Genomic DNA, 21,058 nt, shown 5'->3' with positions numbered 1-21,058 from the left:
TTAACAAAAAATCCTGCACTGAAGGAATTGGAATGAGCTTGGACATACGCTAATCACTGAACCACGTGGACTGAGAGTGGGGGAAGGAGGCTCCCGAAGAGAAAGAGGGTGTCTCTTCCCCAAGTAGGAGAGGCAGGACAGGTGTAAGCAATACAGATCCACTCTAGAGGGAACGTTTGTAGTAGACATTTGTTATCCTTTTTGGCTCCCCAGCATGGGAACCCCCTTCCTATGCTGGAGAGTCTCCTACCTTCTGGGGCACCCACAATGGAGCCTACCTCCCATTATACATGCTGAAAAAGCTAGAAATGCACTTTCCCAACTCCCTTTCTGCCAGGCAAAACACATGACCTGGCCAGGCCATTCAGATGCTCCCATCTCTGCCTTGGACTCTGAAGCTGATGACACCAAAATGGGCCTGTGCAGACTCCATCCTGGTATAGGGTGCAGCCTGGCATGATTTGGGACATTGTTCTTGGTTGTGGGGCCTCCGGGGCTGGTTCTCTGGCCCTGTGGGATCTGTGAGCTATGAACAAAATCTCGTATTAAATCCCCTTTCTTCTTAAATTATCCAGAGGGTTAATTTCTGCTGCTTGCAATCAAGAACCTTGATTAATGCCTATAAGTAGGTGTGCATGTTTGAATATGTATGAAATATTTTTGGAAAGATAAAATAAATGTGAATATTGGTTACCTATGGGAAGTAGGACTGGGAAAGTGGGAAAGTGGAGGAGGAGGGAAAGAGGCTTTTGCTTTATGCCCGTTTGTATTGTTGGAATTTTTTTTTTACCATGTATATTACTTTTACAGTGAAACAACTAGTTAGTAAAATATAAGAAAAGACACCTGAATAAATACAATAAGACAAGGAAGCAATTGCTCAGGATTTTCAAGGAACCAAGTCTTCATTAGACATTCAAAAGAAAGTCATCCTCAACTCTGTTGTGATGAACAGAGCCAAATGTGGAAATGAGTGACAGTGTTTGTTTAATTAATTAATTAGTTATTTATTTTGGTTGCGCAACTTGCGGGATCTTAGTTCTCTGACCAGGGGTTGAACCTGTACCCCCTGCAGTGGAAGCTCATGGAGTCCCAACCACTGGACCACCAGGGAATTCTCCACACCTTGTTTTATTGTGCTTTCCTTTATCATGCTTCCCAGATGTGGCATCTTATAGACTGAAGGTCTGCGGCAACCCTGCATGGAGCATGTCTACCAGCACCATTTTTCCAACAGCATTTACCCACTTTGTGTCACTGTCACATTTTGGTAATTCTTGCAATATTTCAAACTTTTCATTATTATTATATCTGTTATGGTGATCCATGATCAGTGATTTTTGATGTTACTATCGCAAAAAGATTACAACTCGCTGAGGGCTTAGATGATGCACTCTCTCCAAATGTTAGCATAACTTGACTGCTCAATTCCTTCAAGTCTCTTTGCAAATGTCACATTCTCAGTGATATCTTTTCTACCCAACCTATTATAAAATAACATCCCATCCTCTAACCCATTTACTTGGATTCTGTTATGTTCTATTTATTGTTTTAATAACATTCATCACCATCTGACAAGGTATTTACCTTGTTTGTTTTCTTAAAGACTATTGCACACTTACTAGACTACAGTATAGTGTAAACAAATTTTACATGCACTGGGAAACCAAAAAGTTGCATGACTCACTTTATTGCAGTGGTCTGGAACCGAACCCGCAATATCTCTGAGATATGCCTGTACCACCTCCCACATGGCCGAAATGATTAGCTCTATTACTGAATCTCACACACTCAAACACTTTCCATGACTCTCCATTACTCACAGAATAAATCTCTAGCACTGAAGCATTTTGCAGCCTGAACCCTGTGTACTTTCGAGACTTTTACGCTTCGCCTAGAAGACCTTATCTTCCAGCCCTGCTGGTCCATATCCTAAGGGCATTACTATCTTTGATCTGCCAAAGCCATGACCCTTATTCCTTCCTCATGCCCTCATCAAGTTTTGTTCTGTATTATAATTCTATATACTAGACTTAGTCATTTAACAGTCAAGTTAAATGACCTAGCACCTACCATATGTCTAGCTTTTTGCTAGGCTTTGGGACCATAGCTCACAGTCTGTGGAAACCAATTACCCCAGATCAGAATGTTAAAAGTCTGTTATCGTGATGAGAACGTAGTGTAAAGCAATTGGCTGGCAGGGCTGCTCTCATTAGAATCTTTCTCTTTCCCTCCGCCTGGATTGCACCCTCTCCAAATGTTAGCATAACAATTCCTTCAGGTCTCTTTGCAAATGTCACATTCTCAGTGATATCTTTTCTACCCAACCTATTATAAAATAACATCCCATCCTCTAACCCATTTACTTGGATTCTTTTATGTTCTATTTATTGTTTTAATAACACTCATCACCATCTGACGCACAAGTTACTTACTTGTTTGTGTATTTACAGCCTCTTTCCACTGTCAGGTCCAGGACAGCAGGGATTTTATTTTGCATCTTCTCTGGGGCCTAAAACAGTGCCTGGCACACAGTAGGCACTCAATAAATACTTGTTGAGAGTAGAAAGAGAATTGGACTAGATGTCAGAAGACCTGGGTCCTAGTCACAGCTCTCCCACACGACAGTCGTGTGGGCTTTAGCAAGACACATCCTCTTTAAGCCTCAGGTGCCTCCTCTGTAAATTGGGGGTGATCATCTCGGCCCTTCCCCGCGGCTGACCGCACTGCTGTTAAGGATCAAACAGTGCGTCTCAAACTTTAACGTGCCTCAGAATCACCTGGAGGACTTGCTAAGATACCCGTGGCTGGGCTCCATACTCGGTTTCCTATTCAGTAGGTCTGGGTGGGATGAGAAAATGTGCATTTGTAAAATGTCCCAGACGGTGCTGCTTCAAGAACCACTGACGAAGAGAGATGCAGGTACAGGTGGTGATTGTAGGCCTAACGCCCGTCCCAGACAAGTATGGCACTGATGGCCCGGCAGGACATTCTGCGAGGACAGAGTGGACGCATCTGTTCCTTAATTCAGTCAACGACCATTTAGGAGGCGCCAGGTTAGTGCCGGGTGCCGGGGGGAGGGGGGGGCGGTCAGCGGCGCGTGCCACAGGCCAGGCCCGTGAGCCCGTGGACTCAGACCCTGGCCCAGTGCTTGGGAGCTCGCAATGTGAGGAGGGCTGGGACGGCCGCTCGGACCTCCGCACGCGGCGGGAGGTATCCGGAGCAGCGGGGAGGGACGCAAGCGGGCGCCGAGAACGCAAAGGTAACCTCGGGAGCTCGGCGGCGGACGCAGCTCGAAACTTCCCGGAACCCGCTGTCCAGCCCCCGCCCCCGACGCCGGCGATTGAGGCGTGCCCTCGCCCTGGGCGCGCGCCCGGCACACAGTAGGCGCGCGGCCCGGCCCTCCTCACGCGGCCGGCACACAGTAGGCGCGCGTGCGGGCGGAAGGGGGCGCCGGCGCGCGGTATCCGGGGGCGGAGCCGGCTGGGTCAGCGGCGCAGACAGACGCGGGCCGCTGGCCGCGATGGGGGAGGGCGGATTGCCCCCGGCCTTCCAGCTGCTGCTGCGCGCCTGCGATCAGGGCGACACGGAGACGGCGCGGCGGCTGCTGGAGCCGGGGACTGCGGAACCGGCGGAGCGCGGCGCGGAGCCCGAGGCGGGCGCGGAGCCGGCGGGGCCCGAGGCGTCCGGGCCCGGGGCGGGGTCGGCGGCCGGAGCGCCGGTGCCCGTAGATTGCTCTGACGAGGCGGGCAACACGGCGCTGCAGTTCGCCGCGGCCGGGGGCCATGAGCAGCTGGTGCGGTTCCTGCTGCGACGCGGCGCCTCGGTCAACAGCCGCAACCACTACGGCTGGAGCGCGCTCATGCAGGCGGCCAGGTGAGGGGTCCGGGGCGCCGGGGGATCCGGGGTGGTGTCCAGCGGCCCCCGGGGCGCGGGCGGGCTCAGGCGGCCGGACCTGCCCGGCGGCCCCCCGCAGATGCCCCGGGAGGTAAAGAGTAAAGGACTGGTTCGAGAGAATTGGAATGGTAAACTTTGAGTAGCTTGGGATACGACGAGAAGTGGACGCTCTTTTTAATAAAGTAAAATCCGCATCTTAGAAACATTGGCCTTTCAAAACACAATCTGGAGACAGCAAATAGAATCTTAGAGACTTAGAACCTTAGTAATGTCCATTTATTACTTCTTGCAACAAAGGTTTTTTAAGAACCTACCTACCAACCCTAGCTTGGCGTTCGGGATGCTGCGGTACCCAGATAAAGTTCCCACTGGAGCAGCTCACATGCCATTGGGTAGGCCAGGTAAAGGAACAGCTTTCACAGGGAAAATTGGGGGAGCTTTTGGAGAGCAGACTCAGTTTCAGGAAGCGGGGGAAGGTTTCTGGTAAGGATAATGTATGTATTCAAGTCTAGACCTAAGGATACCTAAGAATTGACCTGGACGGAAGAAGTGGAAGGTGGGAATGGGGTGATAGGAGGCCCGTGCAAAGGTTTGGAAGCCAAAGTGAAATAGGCATTGGTAGGACTGCTAGAACGATGTTGTGGCTGGGAGAGCCTGGGAGTAGTGGGAGATGCACCGTGGCAAGGCTGCGAAAGGTGAGCTATCCTAAGGACACTGGGAAGTAATGGAAGTTTCTAGGCAGAGCAACTGACAGAATGAGATTTATGTTTGCAAAGATCACTTTCACTGCACCATGAGGATGGATAGGAGGGGTGAGCTAGAATCGGAAAGGCTGGTTAGGAGGGGATTGCAGCAATCCAGGAAGAGGTGTTGGTGTCCTGGACCAGAATAGAGATGGCGGTGTGAGAGCAAAGCAATGAGTTTGAGATGTACTCAGGAAGTAGGATGAACCGGACTTGAAACTCTGGTATAAAGAAACGCTGATATACAGTGAAGTCTCTCACTCCTGTCAGCCAACTACTTAGGTCCCACCCAGTTTCTTGGAGAAATTCCCCAAGGAGGGAACAGAAGTCATTTGTAATTTTGATGGATATTGCCAGATTGCTCTCCATACAGGTTTATTAGTTTCCTATGGCTGCTGTAACAACTTACTACAAAGCCAGCAGCAATCACATCACTCCAACCCCTGCTTCGTCATCACATCTTCTGCCTCCTTTGCCTCCCTCTTCCACATTTAAAGGACCCTTGTGATTCCACTGAGCCCACCTGGATAATCTCCCCTATCTCAAGGTCAGCTGATTAGCAACCTTAATTCTATCTGCAACCTTAATTTCCCCTTTGCCACGAAACCTAACATACTTACAGGTTCTGGGGATTAGGATGTGGACATCTTTAGGGAGCCCATTATTCTGTTGACCACAGTAGTATTAACCAGTTTACCCTCCTGGCAGCAGTGTATGTGAGTGCCTTTTTTTTCTGCAGCCTCTCCAACAGAGTATATTATCAAACTTTTGAATTTTTGTGTTTGATGAGTGAAAAATATCTCAGTGTGGCCGTGACTTGCATTTGTTAAACTGAGTGAAATGAAACATCTTTCCATATGTATGAGCCATTTATTTTTCTAAAAGGCGTTGAAATCACAACATTCTTACCCATAATCTTCTCATTGTGACCCGGTTATGTTTTATTTCTGAGTTCATTTCCGAGTGTTACATGGTTGTTCTAGTTTAATTTGTATTTCTGGAAAATTTTTACTCTGCATTATTTTCGTCATTAAATATATCGTTTTCAACTGCTGTGTGATATTCAATCCATGGGCACTACTTAACCATTTGTGGTTTGCTTAACCATTCCTTAGCCCTTGGGTATTTATTTCAGTCTGTAAACACACCTAGGTAACGCATCCCAGTTGTAACACTTGGGCTGCCCATTCACATGGGTGATGCAGTGTTTTATGCACCTATCAGTGTGTTGGGACTCCTTGTCTTAAGACACTTGATTTGTTGCCCGGAGCAGTCTGGGGTGCCCATAAAACCTTTTGGGCTATGGGCCTTACTTCTGAGGTTCCCTGTCTCTCTTAGTGGCCCCATCCACTCTTCCAGGCTTTAAAACTCCAGGTAGGTCCTCAACCAAGTACCCGTGTAGGCCTTAGCATCTCTCCTTCCCCTCTGCGTTAGTCCAGGCCACACATTTATAAGTGGCCTCCCACTGCTGTCTCTTCTTCCAGGTGTGCCTTCTGTAAACCATCCTCTGCAGAGCTTCCAGATCTTTCTGAAATGAATGTTTGGTTGTGCCTCTCCTGTGATAGCTCCCCTAGTCAGAGCCCTTAGCATGGCATTTGAGGCTCTCACATTCGGACCTCTTCCCAAATTCTCTCTTCTCCTTTCCCCCTGGCTTCCTAAATTCAGGCCAAGATGATATCATCCAGGCCTTCTCTTGTGTCTCCCTGCATGTTCTTTGTTTTTGTTTTTTTAAGTTAACGTTTATTGAGCATTTACTGTGTGCCAAGAATTTCGTCTCCACTTTATGAATGAGAATTTGACATTACAAAATCTGCTCATGAGCATTCAGCTAGTCAGCAGATTTGGGGAGTCCAGCCGCAGAGTCCTCACCATAACCATGTACTGGAAACCTCTTCTTCCCCTTCTTCCCTCAGTGAGTGAAGCCCCCCGCTTCCTCCCAGCTTAGCTTCTTCTGGGAAGCCTGCCATGATATCCCCCCTGTTCTCTGGTCTCTCAGCCCTGGGCAGGCCTCTGCAGTAGTGCCCACCACTCCCACGTTATAGCTGGTCACCTTTGTCAGTGACACCCAAACCTGGCCATACATCAGAATCATTGGGACGCTTTTCCAAATCAGATTCCTGAGTTCCCTTTCTGGGATTGTGATTCAGAAGACCCAGGGGAGGGACAGGGACTCTGTGTGACACGAGGCTCCCCAGCAACGATTCTCCCACATGGTAGGTTGGGGAGCCACTGATGCTCACCTAATCTCTGAACTCCCACCTGGAACCGAGGAGCCCTTAGTGAGCCCCAGGGGCCTTGCTGAGTGAAATTTATGACTTCAGCACCTGGTTTGCTGCAGGGTGTCTCAAAGACCCTGATCACCAGTTTTTTGCTGCTAACCAAGTTCTGCAGGATGGTCAGAGTCATCTGATTAATTTCATTTAATGAAATTTAACCTTGATGGGACAGGAGACTCAGAAGAATTAAGCTGAACTCTGCTAACTAATAATTTAACATTTTTAGAGGATTTTCCTTCTTCTCTACAAGTTGGTATTGTAAAAAGAGCTGGAATTTGTGGTCCAGGTGTCCTGACTTTGTCACTTGCAAATCGAAAGGCTCTGGACTAATTACATTCCTCTTTTTTCCTCCATTTATCTTACAGGTGCTATTTTGGAAGCGTTAGCTATGACATACTCTCTAATTTACTATGGTAGAATGGGATAGTCCTATGAGATGATGAGAATTGACTCAACCTTTAGCTGAGCCTAGACAGGGCCTGGGTACTTTAAAATTTATTGGACTTCAGTTTGTGATACTGACCATCTGGACTGTCTGTGCTGGCTTGTGCTCAAGCATTCGCTTGCCTAACCTGCATCAAGAGCTCAGTGTTGAGGAATAATATGTAGGGAGACTTCCTAAAGGATACACAGTTTGTCTGACCCTTGAGTCAGGACGGCCAAGCGCATGGCTGTGTGCCGACACGTTCCAGTCTTGTGCTCTTTCTCCTTGAAAGTAGATAGGCCTCAGAGATGGTGCTCCTGGCAGCCACCACTTTCAATGAAGTGAGCATCTATTTATCTTCCCAGCTCTCTGGTGTTCCAAAGGTCGTCATTGGATCAGGACCATCAGAGGCTCTGTGCCTGGACTGCACTTTGGTCTCTTGTGAGTGTTTTAGCATCAGAGATGGTTTCATACATGTTTTTTTTCCTATTCTTAAAATGATAACCTTTGTTGAGCACTTAGTTTGTGTCAAGCACTGTGCTAAGTACTTCAAATGAATTAACTCATTCAGGCCACACAGAATCTGAGGAAGTAGATATTGTTGCCTTCCCCATTTTACAGATAAAGAATTGAGGCTCAGAAAAGTTAGGTTACTTGCCCAAGGCCACACAGCTAGTAAGAGACAGAGTCAGATTCACACCTAGGCAGGTGCTCCAGAGCCTATGCTCCCAGCCTCTGCTCTCAGCCATGAATCCTGTAACTCACCATTTTCCTCTTGGTGTTGGCCACAAGGAAGCCACTTGCCAAATTTGCTAAACACTAAAGGGACAGCTTATATGGTGTTTACTCTGGCTCTAATTTCACCCTTACTTTCCTTCTTCTGCCCTTCACTTTTCCGCCTGCTAGCATGGCAGAGCTGGCCTCTCAGCCCAGGGCTTTGAGAGTGGGAGTGTGTGCCAGGTCTTTCAATACAGGTATTAATTGCTGAAATTAATTGGTAATCATAGCAGCTGCTCAGAAAGCCCTGAGCTTCCCTATCTTCAGTAATTACCTATTAGAAGCTTAGCATCCACAAAATTATCTCAGCCTTCATTGAATCCTTTTATATTTTCAGCCTAATTGAATGACCTCTTGGGCTACTCATGAGTTCAGAAAGCATTCCAAGTGTCAGCATTTCTGCTCAAATTCAGCGCTTTTCCTCCTTTGTGAGTTTGTTTTACCAGAAAAAGTGGGCTTTGGGATTTTAGGGTCTAGGTTCAAGTTTTGACGCCATCGCTTCCAAATTGAGAGATTCTGGATTATTGCTTTCCATTGTAATCTTCAGTTTCCTCATCTGTGAAATAGGCATTATCAGTTTATCTCAGGGCTTACTAAGACCCAATAGATAAAGACAGGATTTTTATCTGTTATCTGCTGTCAGGGATTATGCTAGATTTTATCTCATGCTTGATAACTAAATAGAGAAATCTTTTTTTAATTTAAAAAATTTTTTTGGCTGCGTTGGGTCTTAGTTGTGGCACGTGGGGTCTTTGTTTGCGGCGTGTGGGCTTCTCTCTAGTTGTGGCTTGTGAGTTTTCTCTCACTAGTTGTGGCGTGTGGGGTCCAGAGCGCATGGGCTCTGTAGTTTACGGCACATGGGCTCTCTCGTTGAGGCGCAAGAGCTCAGTAGTTGTGGGGCGTGAGCTTAGTTGCCCCACGGCATGTGGGACCTTAGTTCCCTGACCAGGGATCGAACTTGCGTCCCCTGCCTTGGAAGGTGGATTCTTTACCACTGGACCACCAGGGAAGTCCCTAAATAGGGTAATCTTTTAAAGTTATCTACTCCAACGGAGGATACACCAATTCTTCAGCCATTTCTGTTGCCTGTCTGGGGACCAGCCTCTGCGTGGTTATGCCAACTGTTCATTCACTCACTCATTCGACAAAATTTACTGAGCTCCACTGTGGGTCTTGTCCTTGGAGAGTGCACAGTCTAATAGGAAGACACAATTATAGAAGGAGGGCCCAGGTACATCAGGAGGGGTGAGGACAGGGGATTGTGTGTGTTCAAGTGAGGGACACCTGAACTGATGTGGGGAGATGATCTGGAAGCAGCTCAGAGGAGGTGAGATCTGAGCTGAATCCTGCAGCAGGATAACGGGTGTGCTTAGACCCGTAGGCAAGGACAGGAGGGTACTCTGGTCAGAAAGGCAGGATGGCAGAGGCATGGGAGGAGTATAACTGCTGAGTGCAGGTGAGCATGGCAGTACAGTGTGGGAGTTGGGAGGAAATAAGGTTGACAAAGTTGGCAGGCCTTTTCGGGCAGTGGGAAGTGGGGGAGTGGCCATGAGATTTAGGTTTGTGGAATATCATTATGGAGAATGGGCAGGGAGACAGGCTGGGGTTGCAGCTCTCCACATTTTTGCCAGATTCGGTCCACTCTTGGAGAAGAGGCCAGACAGGCCCAGTTCCCCTGCAGCTGGGGAAGCCAGTTCACCAAGCTCTCCCTCCGAGCTCCGCAGGCTGAGTGACCCGGTGCTGTTCAGGTTCACGTCCCAGAAGGTATTTGTAAGTTCAAAACAGAGTTCAACCTTGGCTCTGCCTCCACAGGGAGGAGGGAGGCCCTGGGTTTAGATGAAGCACAAAACCGCTTCCGTAAAGGAGGGGAACGCCACAAGAGATTCATTGGAAAAGCTGCCTCGCAGATGCAGACCTCATGCCGGCATTACGGTCTTGTAAACCTGGCGCCGCCGGCCCCTTTCTTCTTGTTGTTCTTTCCTTTTAGTCCAAGGCTCCTTCCAGCTCTGAGCCCAGAAAGATTGCGCCAACCCCAAACGCTGCAAAACAGAACTCTTCTGCCCTCTGGCGGCAGACGAAGGAAGAAATTTTGCTGGGAAAAGGCATCTGTTTTCCTCTTCCTGGTATTAGAGTTGGTGGGTGCGTGTCTGTCTCCCCAGCGTCCCAGCCAGGCAGTCGCTCAAGCTTCCCTGGAGAGGGTCTGGCCCAGATCGGATTCTCAGCCGCCAGCAGGGGACATTCCAGCCAGAAGGTGGCAGCAGGCCTCTGGCGAGAGGTGCCCCCGCCCGCCTCTGCTGACCACGGCTACGCCACACTTCTTGGCATGGGGTCCGCTATCTCATCTCGAAGGACCTTCTGTGCATGTGTGTTTGGGGCTGGGAAGGGTAGACGTGAGTCAGACATGGGCCCTGCCTGTGGGGAATGAGAACACAGAGAGGGAGCTTACCCAGCTCTGAAGCAGAATCACACGAACTCTGCGATGTGGGAAGCAGCGTGGTGTAGGGGAAAGCGGGAGGGCAGCAGGATTCAGGCAGACCTGGGCTCCGACCCTGGGGCCACCTCTCACCAGCTGGGTGACCTTGGCCTGTTGTGTGATGTAAAGTGGTTAAATGATTACAACTGTAATAGCTAACATTTATGTGGTGCTTCCTTTGGCCAAGCACTGTTCTAGGTGCTTTATGTATGTTTTATATTTATATATATTAACTCATTTAATCCTCCACAGCCCTTGAAGTAGATATAATCATATCCCCATTTTAGAGATGAGGCAATGAAGGCACGAAGAAGCTAAAATTCTTTCTCCAGGTAATGCAGCTAGTGGGTGGCAGAGCTGGATTGGAAACTAGACAGGGCAGTGGCTTGCCTTTGTGATGGTGTGTATGCAGGGCCAGCACAGTGCCTGGCAGCAGAAGAAGGCCTTTGATTATAAGCAGCTATTACAACTTTAATAGTTAATGATTCAATAGTTAGTAACTAAATGATTACATGAGCTGTCTCCTCATCACTGCCCCATGTTTAGTGTCACTAATTGTCCATCTTCCTGGCAGATTTGGACATGTGAGCGTGGCACACCTCCTTTTGGATCACGGTGCTGATGTGAATGCCCAGAACCGGCTGGGGGCCAGTGTGCTCACCGTGGCCTCTCGGGGTGGCCACCTGGGCGTGGTGAAGCTGCTCTTGGAAGCCGGTGCCTTTGTGGACCATCACAAACCCTCAGGCGAGCAGGCGGGGGACGGCAGGGACGAGCTCCTGGACGTCACGGCCCTAATGGCCGCAATCCAGCACGGACATGAGGCTGTGGTACGTCTGCTGATGGAGTGGGGTGCAGACCCCAACCACGCGGCCTGCACTGTGGGCTGGAGCCCGCTGATGCTGTCAGCACTCCTCGGGAGGCTTGGAACGGCCCAGCAGCTGGTGGAGAAGGGGGCCAACCCGGACCACCTCAGCGTGCTGGAGAAGACCGCCTTCGAGGTCGCACTTGACCGCAAGTACAGGGACCTTGCAGACTACCTGGACCCGCTGACCACTGTCAGACCCAAGACAGGTCAGGCTGCGCCATCGCTAAACTACTCCCTCGTCCCGCCGTGGCCTCACAGAGGACCCCAGATTGTGTTTAAATGGCAAACGCCGAGGGGTGTCCAAACAGAAGGGCATGTGGAAATCGCAGTCCAGCCTGCGGGGTAGTGGGACTTAAGATGTGCCGTGGGGGAGAATCAGGCAGGGGTGCCTGCCACGTGCAGGTTCCTAGCCCACCCTCCCTCCAGAGAGTGATTTGGTAGCTCTCAGAAGAGCCTGGAAACCTGCACAGCAAGGCCCCTCCTTCCTAACCAGCTGATTCTGGTGCAGGAGGTTCTGAGATCCTTCTAGAATGGGTCAGCAAACTTCTGTAAAGGACCAGATAATAAATATAGTATTTTAGGCTTTGTGGGCCACACAATCTCTGTCATAACCACTCAGTTCTGCTAGAATGAAAGCAGCCTACGTGATATGTCAAGGAGTGGGTGGGGCTGTGACCAGGAAAACCATCATTCTAAAAACAGGCACAGGGGTAGTTTTGGCAACCCCTGCTCTAGAACAGTGTGCCTAACCTCAGTTGCCAATGACCAGTGCCCAGAGACTAATTCACATAAAATTTAGCCTACTTTTCTGTTGTGTTTTTTCAACACCTATTAGTGTATCCTGTTTCTTTTTTCTTTTTGCCATCTTTCTGGCACTTAAAGAGATGTCTAAACTTGCCATCTTTCTGGCACTTAAAGAGATGTCTAAACAATCCTTAGCAAATCTGCTACAGGACATATGTTTCAAAACCTCTAGTTCATCATGTGCAGTAGAATTGTGTAATGCAGAGTCACACAGCCTCAATACCCTCTGTCTGTGATGCTCTGATTTCAGTGGCAGGCCTGAGACAGCCTGGGCTGTAAGGCTGGGCTGCAGCATGTGAGCACGTAGGACTGAAAGGTAAAAATTGGAAGAAAAGGTCGTCAGACAGACAGGCTAAACAGACTTGAAAGTGTTGAAAGGTTTGAACCATCCAAAGAATATGCAGTAGTCCTGTCAATCACTTTGTAAATCAACTACACTTCAATTAAAAAAAAAATTCAAATGGCCAATAAAAAAAAAGTTCCATCGATCAAAAGATGCTGCACATTTGGGAAATGCTTATTAGAAATACACTATTGGGTCAAAATACTCTGAAATAAGCATGTTGAAAAACCCTGTAACAACAGAGAGATGGTGAAAATGAAGAGAACACCAAACTGAAAGGAAAAAGAAGTAAAGTTTAGGAAAACCTGTCTGGAGCCAGGAGACCTCTTAACTTTGTGCAGATTGGACAAGTGAGGTCCAGAGAGGAATAGAGGCTGGTCAAAGGTCACATACCGGTTAGAAGCTGAGTGACAATCAGAAGGTGAGGGAATCCATGGGAAGAGCACGGGGACGTGACTCCGCCCAGTCGGAGCACTTGTAGGGCCGCTGGGAGCTGGGCATGCTTGTAACTCTCTCTGAGCCTTCCTTTGCCTCTTGTGTAAAATGGGGTTAATGACAACTACCAGGTGGTCATGAGCAGAAAATAAGCTGGCCTCTGGGGTGTGAGCCCTTGGGCTAGAATGTAATAGCAGTTCAGTGTTAGGTCCTGGGGAAGAGTTGCAGTTGGAAGGTAGGGCTCCAGCCTCACACAGGGTATTTTCCTTGACGCAAGGCTGCTGCCCTCCTTTAAAGGCTTTGGTTCCGTTTGTCTCTGTAGCCAAGATCGGGAAGGGAACTGCCTTCTCACGTCCCTGCTCTGCCAATAGGCAGACTCTTACCTCACCCCCACCCCGGGGAGGTTGGCTTCAGCCATGTTGCAGGTGAGGGAGATCAGGCAACTCGCTCAAGGCCTCCACCCTAGAAGTCGACAGTCTGGAACTTGCACCCTGCCTGTAGCCACTGAGCTGTGCCTCTCGTACTGCTTATTCTCCTCCTTCCTCAGATTTCCCCCAGCCGGCGTTCTGGGGTCTTAGCTCCCCACGTGCCTCCTTAGGGACTGCCCTGGCACCCTGGGAAGGTGATGCCCTCATCTCCTCAAGGTGCGGCAGGGAAGACACAGTGGTGGGCGTGCCCAAGGTCACCCTCTACCAGGATCCACCCAGCCTTGCCTGTGCTGGCCAAGGGACCTTGGACCAGCTGCCTGCGTTCTCTAAGCTTCTGTTCCGTCATCCATAAGTGGGTGATGGGAGTACCCCCTGCCTCACAGGACTGCTGTGAGGATCAAGTGAGGTCATCCCAGCCCAGAGGGAGCGCGTGAGAGATGCTGGCAGCTGCCTCACCCCTGTTACTGTAGTCATTCTATTTGATGGGACTGGGTCATGGTTACCAGCAGACTTCTCCATCGAGCAGACCAGGGTTTGAGGCTCAGCTCTCCCACTTTGTGGCTGGGCGGCCTTGTTGTATTCATTGTCCCTCCAGGACTCCAGTGTCCTCTTTCATAAAACAGCCATAATAAATGCACTTACCTTGTGAGGTCCTATGAGCTGTGGTAAGATAATGCCTGTAAAATACATACCCCAGTGCCTGGCACATAAAGAGCAGTGAGTGGAAGCTACCAAAATGGATTTTTATTGACCATTCATTCATTCTGTTACTCTGCAAGTATTTGAGTGCCTACTATGTACCAGGCACTGTTCTAGGCACCAGCAAACAAATCAGACCTAATCCCTGCGCTTGAGGACGCTGGCCTCTGTAGGCGAGACAGCCAAGAAACAGGAAATAAGCGTATTAAATAAAATAAGTTACATAGTACGGTAGATGGAAGTACCGTGGTGGGGAAGAAAACAAACAAGGGCGGGGTGGAGGGTGTGGGAGCAGTGGAGTTGGGGCGATACAGGCCACCGTATGAAATAGGGCCATTGGGTGGCCGCCTTGAGGTGAGAGTTCAGCCTACTTGCAGGAGCTGAGGAAGTGTTCCATGCGGCCTCTCAGGGAAGAGCCTTCTGGTAGGACAACAGCAAGGGCAAAGGCTGTGTTACTAATAATGACAGATTATTAAATGAATAACATTAGGCCCCAGCTTTTTTTGTGAGATGCCAGAAATCTACCCCCCATCGGGGCCTTGGAGATCCCCAGCTCTCTCCCTTGCATTAGCTGCAGGACAGGATATCTTTGAGGCTGTAACTGTCCTTGTGACACCCTCCCCACCCCCACTGTGGTTGTTCCTTGGGCTATGGAAGGGCCCCTGGAGTTGCTCTGATATTGATGCAAAAACTGGAGCCTGGAGTGAGGAAAGGACCAGCCCAGGGTCACTGGGCATCAGGCACAGCTGCCCCAGCTTCCTGGGGTAGGACTAGACTGTCAGCGATTCATTTGCACCAGAAGGTTGCTTAGCAACCAACACTAGGGCCAGGTGACACACTCTTTTCTGTCAAAGGGTCTTGGCATGAGAAGGCCCTGGCCCACAGCAAATTAGACTCTTAAACACTTAAAGGAACGAGACATATTTTTTGAAACCAAAACACAGTATCATTTCTTAATAGTATTTCAAAGGCAAAATTAGACACTTGGTTCCATGGCCCTGTGTATACTTCCTTGTAAGAGCCCTGGAGTTAACTAGTACCTTTTCTGGGGTGGGTGCTGGTCACTAGGAAAGATAACAAAAATTGCTCTTGTTTTTAGAATAGAGCCTAAGAATTTCTGAAGCATTTTACCATCTATATTATCCACCCCTGCAACAACCACATGGTCCCCATGTTAGTGTGTTGTCCCCATATTAATGATGAGGAGACAGATCTCTCTGGAAACATGCATTCAGATTCGGGTACTCTGACTCCAGACTCCGTGCTCCTTGTGCCACGCTGCACCTTCCTCCCAGCTGCCGGAGGGGGCTGATCTGGACCAGGGATTTGGCCCGGAGTCACAGGTTTCCTCCTGCAGCTGCTCCATCCCCCTGGAGTTAGTCAAAGGAAGTCCTACATTTGCACACCAGCGAAGAACCTGGTCATGAGGATGGATGCTTTCTGACAGGAAGGAGCAGGGTACCCGCTAGCTCCAGCTTCGAGGAAGATGACAGAGAGCAGATGAGGGAGGGGCTAGCCCTGGGTGGGCGCAGCAAGGCCCAGCGCAAAGACATCAGTTGGGCAGTCGCCTGCTGGGAGCTGCATCTGCAAGTCTGGGGTAGGGGTGACTTTCAGAATCATTCAGATGGCTGCTTATTTGGGAAGGAAAGCAAATATTAGCATTGGCTCTTCTGGTGGCCATGACCATGACCTCCTCTGGGATTAGCTGCTCAGTGTCTCAGGGGTCCTCTGCTCTGGAATTACCTCATGGTTGTACATTTAGTTTTTAGACTAAAAGAATCATTGTTTCTTTTTAAAATCTTCATAGGAATCCAGATTTTTCCAAGACTGTACTTTTCCGTTCTATCTGAGAAAGGCCATCCCAAAGTTTGGAGTGCCTAAAAATGACGGCTTTATGAGTTGTGGGATCGGGAAATGGTCTGCTCATTCATGTTTTCTGGGCCAGATGACCTCCCACGGTCTGTGTCTGAAGCATTTTCAGACACTCTGACAGTAGCCCTTCCAGAAGGTCTGCTGGAGTCATCTCAGGTCTCTGATTAGACTGCTTTTGAGAAGCAGATCATTTTTAAAGCTAGGCTGGGTCGTTACACCCTTGTGACTTTTCTGTTGTTTCAAACCTTTCCGTGGTTAACTTGTAAAATCTTTGTTTACCCAGATGAGGAGAAAAGGCGACCTGATATTTTCCATGCATTGAAAATGGGTAAGCGCTTGAGAAAATCTTTTTGGATATTTAAGAATACGGTGCTACTTTTTTCCAACCTAATTAATATTTATAGTCCTTTTCAAGGCCACCCAGAGTATTTGAGAAAGAAACAGGCATTTTGTTGTTTCCTGACTCTAGTTTCACCCAGGGAGGTTCAGACCCTGGAGTCTGGTAGTCATGCTGTTTCACACACAGATTCCAGACTGCTCTCTCAGGCCCCCTCTGCCTCTCCGGCTAAACCCTGTGGCTATGTCCTGGCTTTTACTTACCTCTAAAATGCCTGGCTGCCCACCTACCCGCTCCACTCTCTTTGTAATGAAGGGCTGTTTAGCCTAATATTGCCTCTCCTGAAATAGACACCCCACCTCCAGGAAGCTCGCCCTTATCCTCACCTCTCAGGGATACCTGAGCTCTCCTTCTGCGTGCGCATTGCCCTTCATCACCATCCTTTTAAGATGTCAGTGACATTTTCTCTCTTTTGGTAAAGCTGTTCGTGTGCTTGCCTCCATCCCTCCTAGACGGAATGATTTGAGAGTGCGGGCTACCTCTGACTCATCTTTGTAGCCCCTGCGATGCCCAGTAGCCCAGTGCAGAGGCTGGCTTAGCACATCTGTTACATGAAACCACTGGGTAAATGATCCTGCGGTTCCAGGCCCACGGATCACCAGGGCTTCTGCTTCTGCTTCTGTTTGCAGGAAACTTCCAGCTGGTCAAAGAGATTGCCGATGAAGACCCCAACCACGTGAACCTGGTTAATGGGGATGGGGCGACCCCACTGATGCTGGCAGCTGTCATGGGGCAGCTGCCTCTGGTGCAGCTACTGGTTGAGAGGCATGCTGACGTGGACAAGCAGGACGGCGTGCATGGCTGGACAGCCCTCATGCAGGCCACCTACCACGGGTCAGTGCCAGCTCCACTCCCTCAGTGGGGAGGCTAAGGTGTCCCGGGCTGAAAGAGGGTTCCTGATGGGTTTCTGGTACCGAGATGCTACAGATAAGCCCACCCCCCCAATTATGACGATGTTGAGGCACTCAAAAAAGACTAAAAGCCACGCAGGCTCAGTCTATCCTGCATTCCTACCCTTTGTGTCCAGATTTCCTGTTGCCTTGGCACACAATTTCACCTGTGGTCATGAGAAACCACGCAGAAGGAAGGTTTTATACTGAAAGATAAGTTTCAGTTGAGCAAACAGATTAGTTCTTTTGGAGTTTCACACTGGTGTATATAGCAGCCCCCCTGTTGCCCCTGTTGGGAATGAACATCGGCCATTTGTACCACTGGCTTCTCGTCTGATGGTGAGGCTTGTCCTAGCCCTAGTTTTGCATAGGCGTCAGTGTCGACTGGTGCTTCTGAATCCCTTCTCATCCAGTCATCCCTCTGCCCTCCTGGATGCCTCCTTCTTGGGGTGGGCTTGACCAAGAGGCAGGGATCTGCATATAGCCTTATACCTGCTCAGTGATCTGATTCCAAATTAGGGGCTCCACCCTTGTCCTGCTTCAGGTGATCAGAGCAGTCTCCTGCGTCCTTTTGAAGTGGTTTCTTTCCTCATTTGATAGGCCTCAGACTTCCACATCAAACACCCTGGCCTGCGGGAGGCTTCATGTTTCAGCTGCAGGAGTCCTGATTCGGGGCTGGAGGGGCAGGGCCTGCATGTGGTCCTGGGGGCCAGTGGTTTTGGGGCAGAGCCCTTGGTTTTCGGTTTGTGGAAGGAACACTCAGGCTTTGATTTCTGTCATGGCTGGCCACAGTGTAGGGAACCAGGGCTGGGAGACACAGGTTTCCAAGCCCTTTTACAAGTGCAGAGATGCTGCTGTAGTTAAAGCCACCGCTCATGTTGCCCAGAAGCAAGGCCATGCTTTCCCTTTCAGTGGGTCTCACTCTGGCTTTTTCTTTCTTCCACAGGAACAAGGAGATTGTCAAATATCTGCTAAACCAAGGAGCTGATGTCACTCTTCGTGCAAAAAACGGGTACACGGCCTTTGACCTAGTGATGCTGCTGAGTGATCCTGGTGGGTTGTTTCTGGAAAAGAGTTTTAAGCCTGCCGGGTTCTCTGGCTGGGAATTGAGATAATCACCTGTGATTAAGCTTATTCAAGGGGGAAGCCACTCTCAGACTCCCAGAGCTCCCCACACAGCCTCAGGCAAGTCTTCACTCCTCCCAAGGAGGGTGGAGCTGGGACCAGGTAGTCCCTGAGGCCTCTCTCGGCTCCAGCCTTCTGGGAGTCTCCAGGAGGGAAGGCCTTGGCAGACTGCACAAATCCTAGATTGGTATTTGTGCTCCCAGCCAGAAACTGATTGGCTCTGGAGGAAACAGGCCCCTCTCACGAGCAGAATCAGAGTAAGCAGTGACCCTCGTGGCTTAATTGTGTAGGTGGAGGCTGCAGGTCAAGGGTCCTGTGCTGGAGGTGTCGCCATTGCTAAGCCCCCAGCTGGCACCTCAGACCCTCCCCCACTTTGACAGGCCTTCCTCTGGGACCTGGGGCTTCCAATTAGCCAGCTCAGGGGGCAGGGTCTGTCTTACCTATTGTCTCTCTCGTGACCCCCGAGTTTCACCCCAGAGCGGGAGAAGCTGGGAGGCCTTCCTGGCCCGCAGGCTCTGAGCCCTGAGCCAGATTCTAAGCAGCTGGCGGTGGAGGGGAGGACTTTGCCTCCTCGGTGTCTGATGGAGGGACTCCTGCGGCCTCCCTTAGCTGTGGAGGTGGCAGGCCCTTCCTTACCGCCAGCATCATCTCCCCCGCCACCCTCCCCTCCTGCGGGCCCCACACATCACAGATACGTGCTGGTCCTGTTGTATCCTTGGAGAGCAGCGAGGGAAGCAGAGCTGCTTGTAGAGGGGAGGAGCCCGGAGTCTGGGAAGACTTGAGCCCTGCTAGAGAGATAGGGCCCTCCACCCAAGTGCAGCGAACTCGCTCCTCACGTAGCTACGGTTCACATCATTCAGGATCAGTCTCCCTGGGACCCCGGCCTCCTCTCCCTCCCTCCTCCACACGCTTTCCTCTGACAGACTCCTCTCTTTCCCTGTGTCTCTTCCCGCTCCCCCCTTCTCCCCCACTCCCTTTCCCAATGAAACAATCTACCCCAATGGATGTTTTTTTTTCCTAGTGGGTTTTCAAATGAAGTTTTTGCCTGAAATTTTCAAAGAAACACATGCTTATTATTGAACACTTGGAGAGAAAAAAAGGAAACAGTCATCAAGAGAAAAGCATATTAATAGTTGGTAGTATTTTCTTCTCAGTCCTGTTTGTTGTTTTTTCAATAGCCTAGTTGAGTTAATAATAACTAATACTACTTAACCTTTCTTAAGCACTTACTGTATGTTAGGAATTACCTCAAATCCTCCAGATACCTTTATGTGGTGGTACTAATGTCACCTCTTAATCTACCTGCAGTTACATGGCCAGGGAGGAACAGAGGCAGAATTCAAACCTCGGTCATCTGGCTGTAGAGCCTGTACTTTTTTTTTTTAAACAACAGCTGTTTTATTTTACTTATTATTTGTTTTTAATAAATTTATTTATTTATTTATTTATTTATGGCTGTGTTGGGTCTTCGTTGCTGTATGTGGGCTTCCTCTAGTTGCAAGTGGTCTTCGTTGCGGTGCACGGGCTTCTCATTGCTGTGGCTTCTCTTGTTGCGCAGCACGGGCTCTAGGCACGTGGGCTTCAGTAGTTGTGGTGCACGGGCTTAGTTTCTCCGCGACATATGGGGTCTTCCCGGACCAGGGCTCGAACCCGTGTCCCCTGCATTGGCAGGCGGATTCTTAACTACCGCGTCACCACGGAAGTCCCAAGCCTGTACTTTTTTAAACTCACCACCCCTCTGCCTTCCTGGTAGGACAGGACTTCTGGCTTTTATTTCTGGTTAAATGGGTTAAGCCCTGCTCACCTGTTTGCCACCTTTTGAAGAGCCAGTGGAGGGGCAGGGACGCCTTGATCCTGGAGTAACACAGGCTCTGGAGCTGTGGGGCTGAGTTCTCAGGCTGATGGGGGTCATCTTGGGCCCCCACCCCATGGCCCGACAGACATATTTGCAGGTAAAATGCTGCCTTTTGTGTCCATAGACACGGAACTTGTTCGACTGCTGGCATCTGTCTGCATGCAGGTGAATAAAGACAAAGGCCGGCCCAGCCACTCACCACCCCCGCCCCACTCGAAGGTCCGACAGCCCTGGAGTGTCCCAGTGCTGCCTGATGACAAAGGCGGACTTAAGGTTTGACTTTTCTTGTCTTAAATGGCGTTAGAGAGCCAGGCTAGAATGGGTGAAGCGGGGAGATGCTTGCCGCTTCCTTGTTACCCAGGGCTGGTGTAGGCTGGGGTGGGGGGCCCAGTAGGGGCAGGAAGTAAGCTGGAGGTGAGCAATAGGGAACGGTGGGGACCAGGGAAAACTGGGGTGATCGTAACCACTTAGTGGCCTTAGTCGCTGCTTTGCAAGTATGTGGGTCCATGTTGCCACATGTTCCCATCTTTTTCAGGAGAAGCTAGAAACCCAGATTCTGATGCAGAGACACAATTTGTAAATGTAGGGAATTTAAACATTTTTTTTGCATGATGTAGTACTGAGCTGGCCAACCTTGAACACCTCTTCTTCCAGGCCATCTGTCTGTGGCCTGTGCTTTAGTGTGGAAAGTATTTGCTGATTGCACCGTTCTAGGATCTCCCTGTGGTCCACAGACCCCCGTCAGCTTCTTCCGG

The 21,058-nt window shown here is 49.7% G+C and overlaps 1 protein-coding gene across 1 annotated transcript in view; it reads left to right on the top strand.

Moving 5' to 3' along the window:
* The first annotated feature begins 3,523 nt into the window (after positions 1-3,523).
* Positions 3,524-21,058, top strand: part of ANKS6 (ankyrin repeat and sterile alpha motif domain containing 6) — a 53,028-nt gene continuing 35,493 nt past the window's right edge. Inside the window, exons 1-6 of the mRNA XM_065879920.1 lie at positions 3,524-3,876; positions 11,165-11,661; positions 16,320-16,364; positions 17,063-17,267; positions 18,270-18,376; positions 20,428-20,576. Coding sequence (XP_065735992.1) covers positions 3,524-3,876; positions 11,165-11,661; positions 16,320-16,364; positions 17,063-17,267; positions 18,270-18,376; positions 20,428-20,576 — 1,356 coding nt within the window. The remainder of the gene's footprint in view (positions 3,877-11,164; positions 11,662-16,319; positions 16,365-17,062; positions 17,268-18,269; positions 18,377-20,427; positions 20,577-21,058) is intronic.

Source organism: Phocoena phocoena, chromosome 6, assembly GCF_963924675.1.
Source record: "Phocoena phocoena chromosome 6, mPhoPho1.1, whole genome shotgun sequence".
Taxonomy (NCBI): Eukaryota; Metazoa; Chordata; class Mammalia; order Artiodactyla; family Phocoenidae; genus Phocoena; species Phocoena phocoena.
This window is presented reverse-complemented; position numbering and strand designations above follow the sequence as displayed.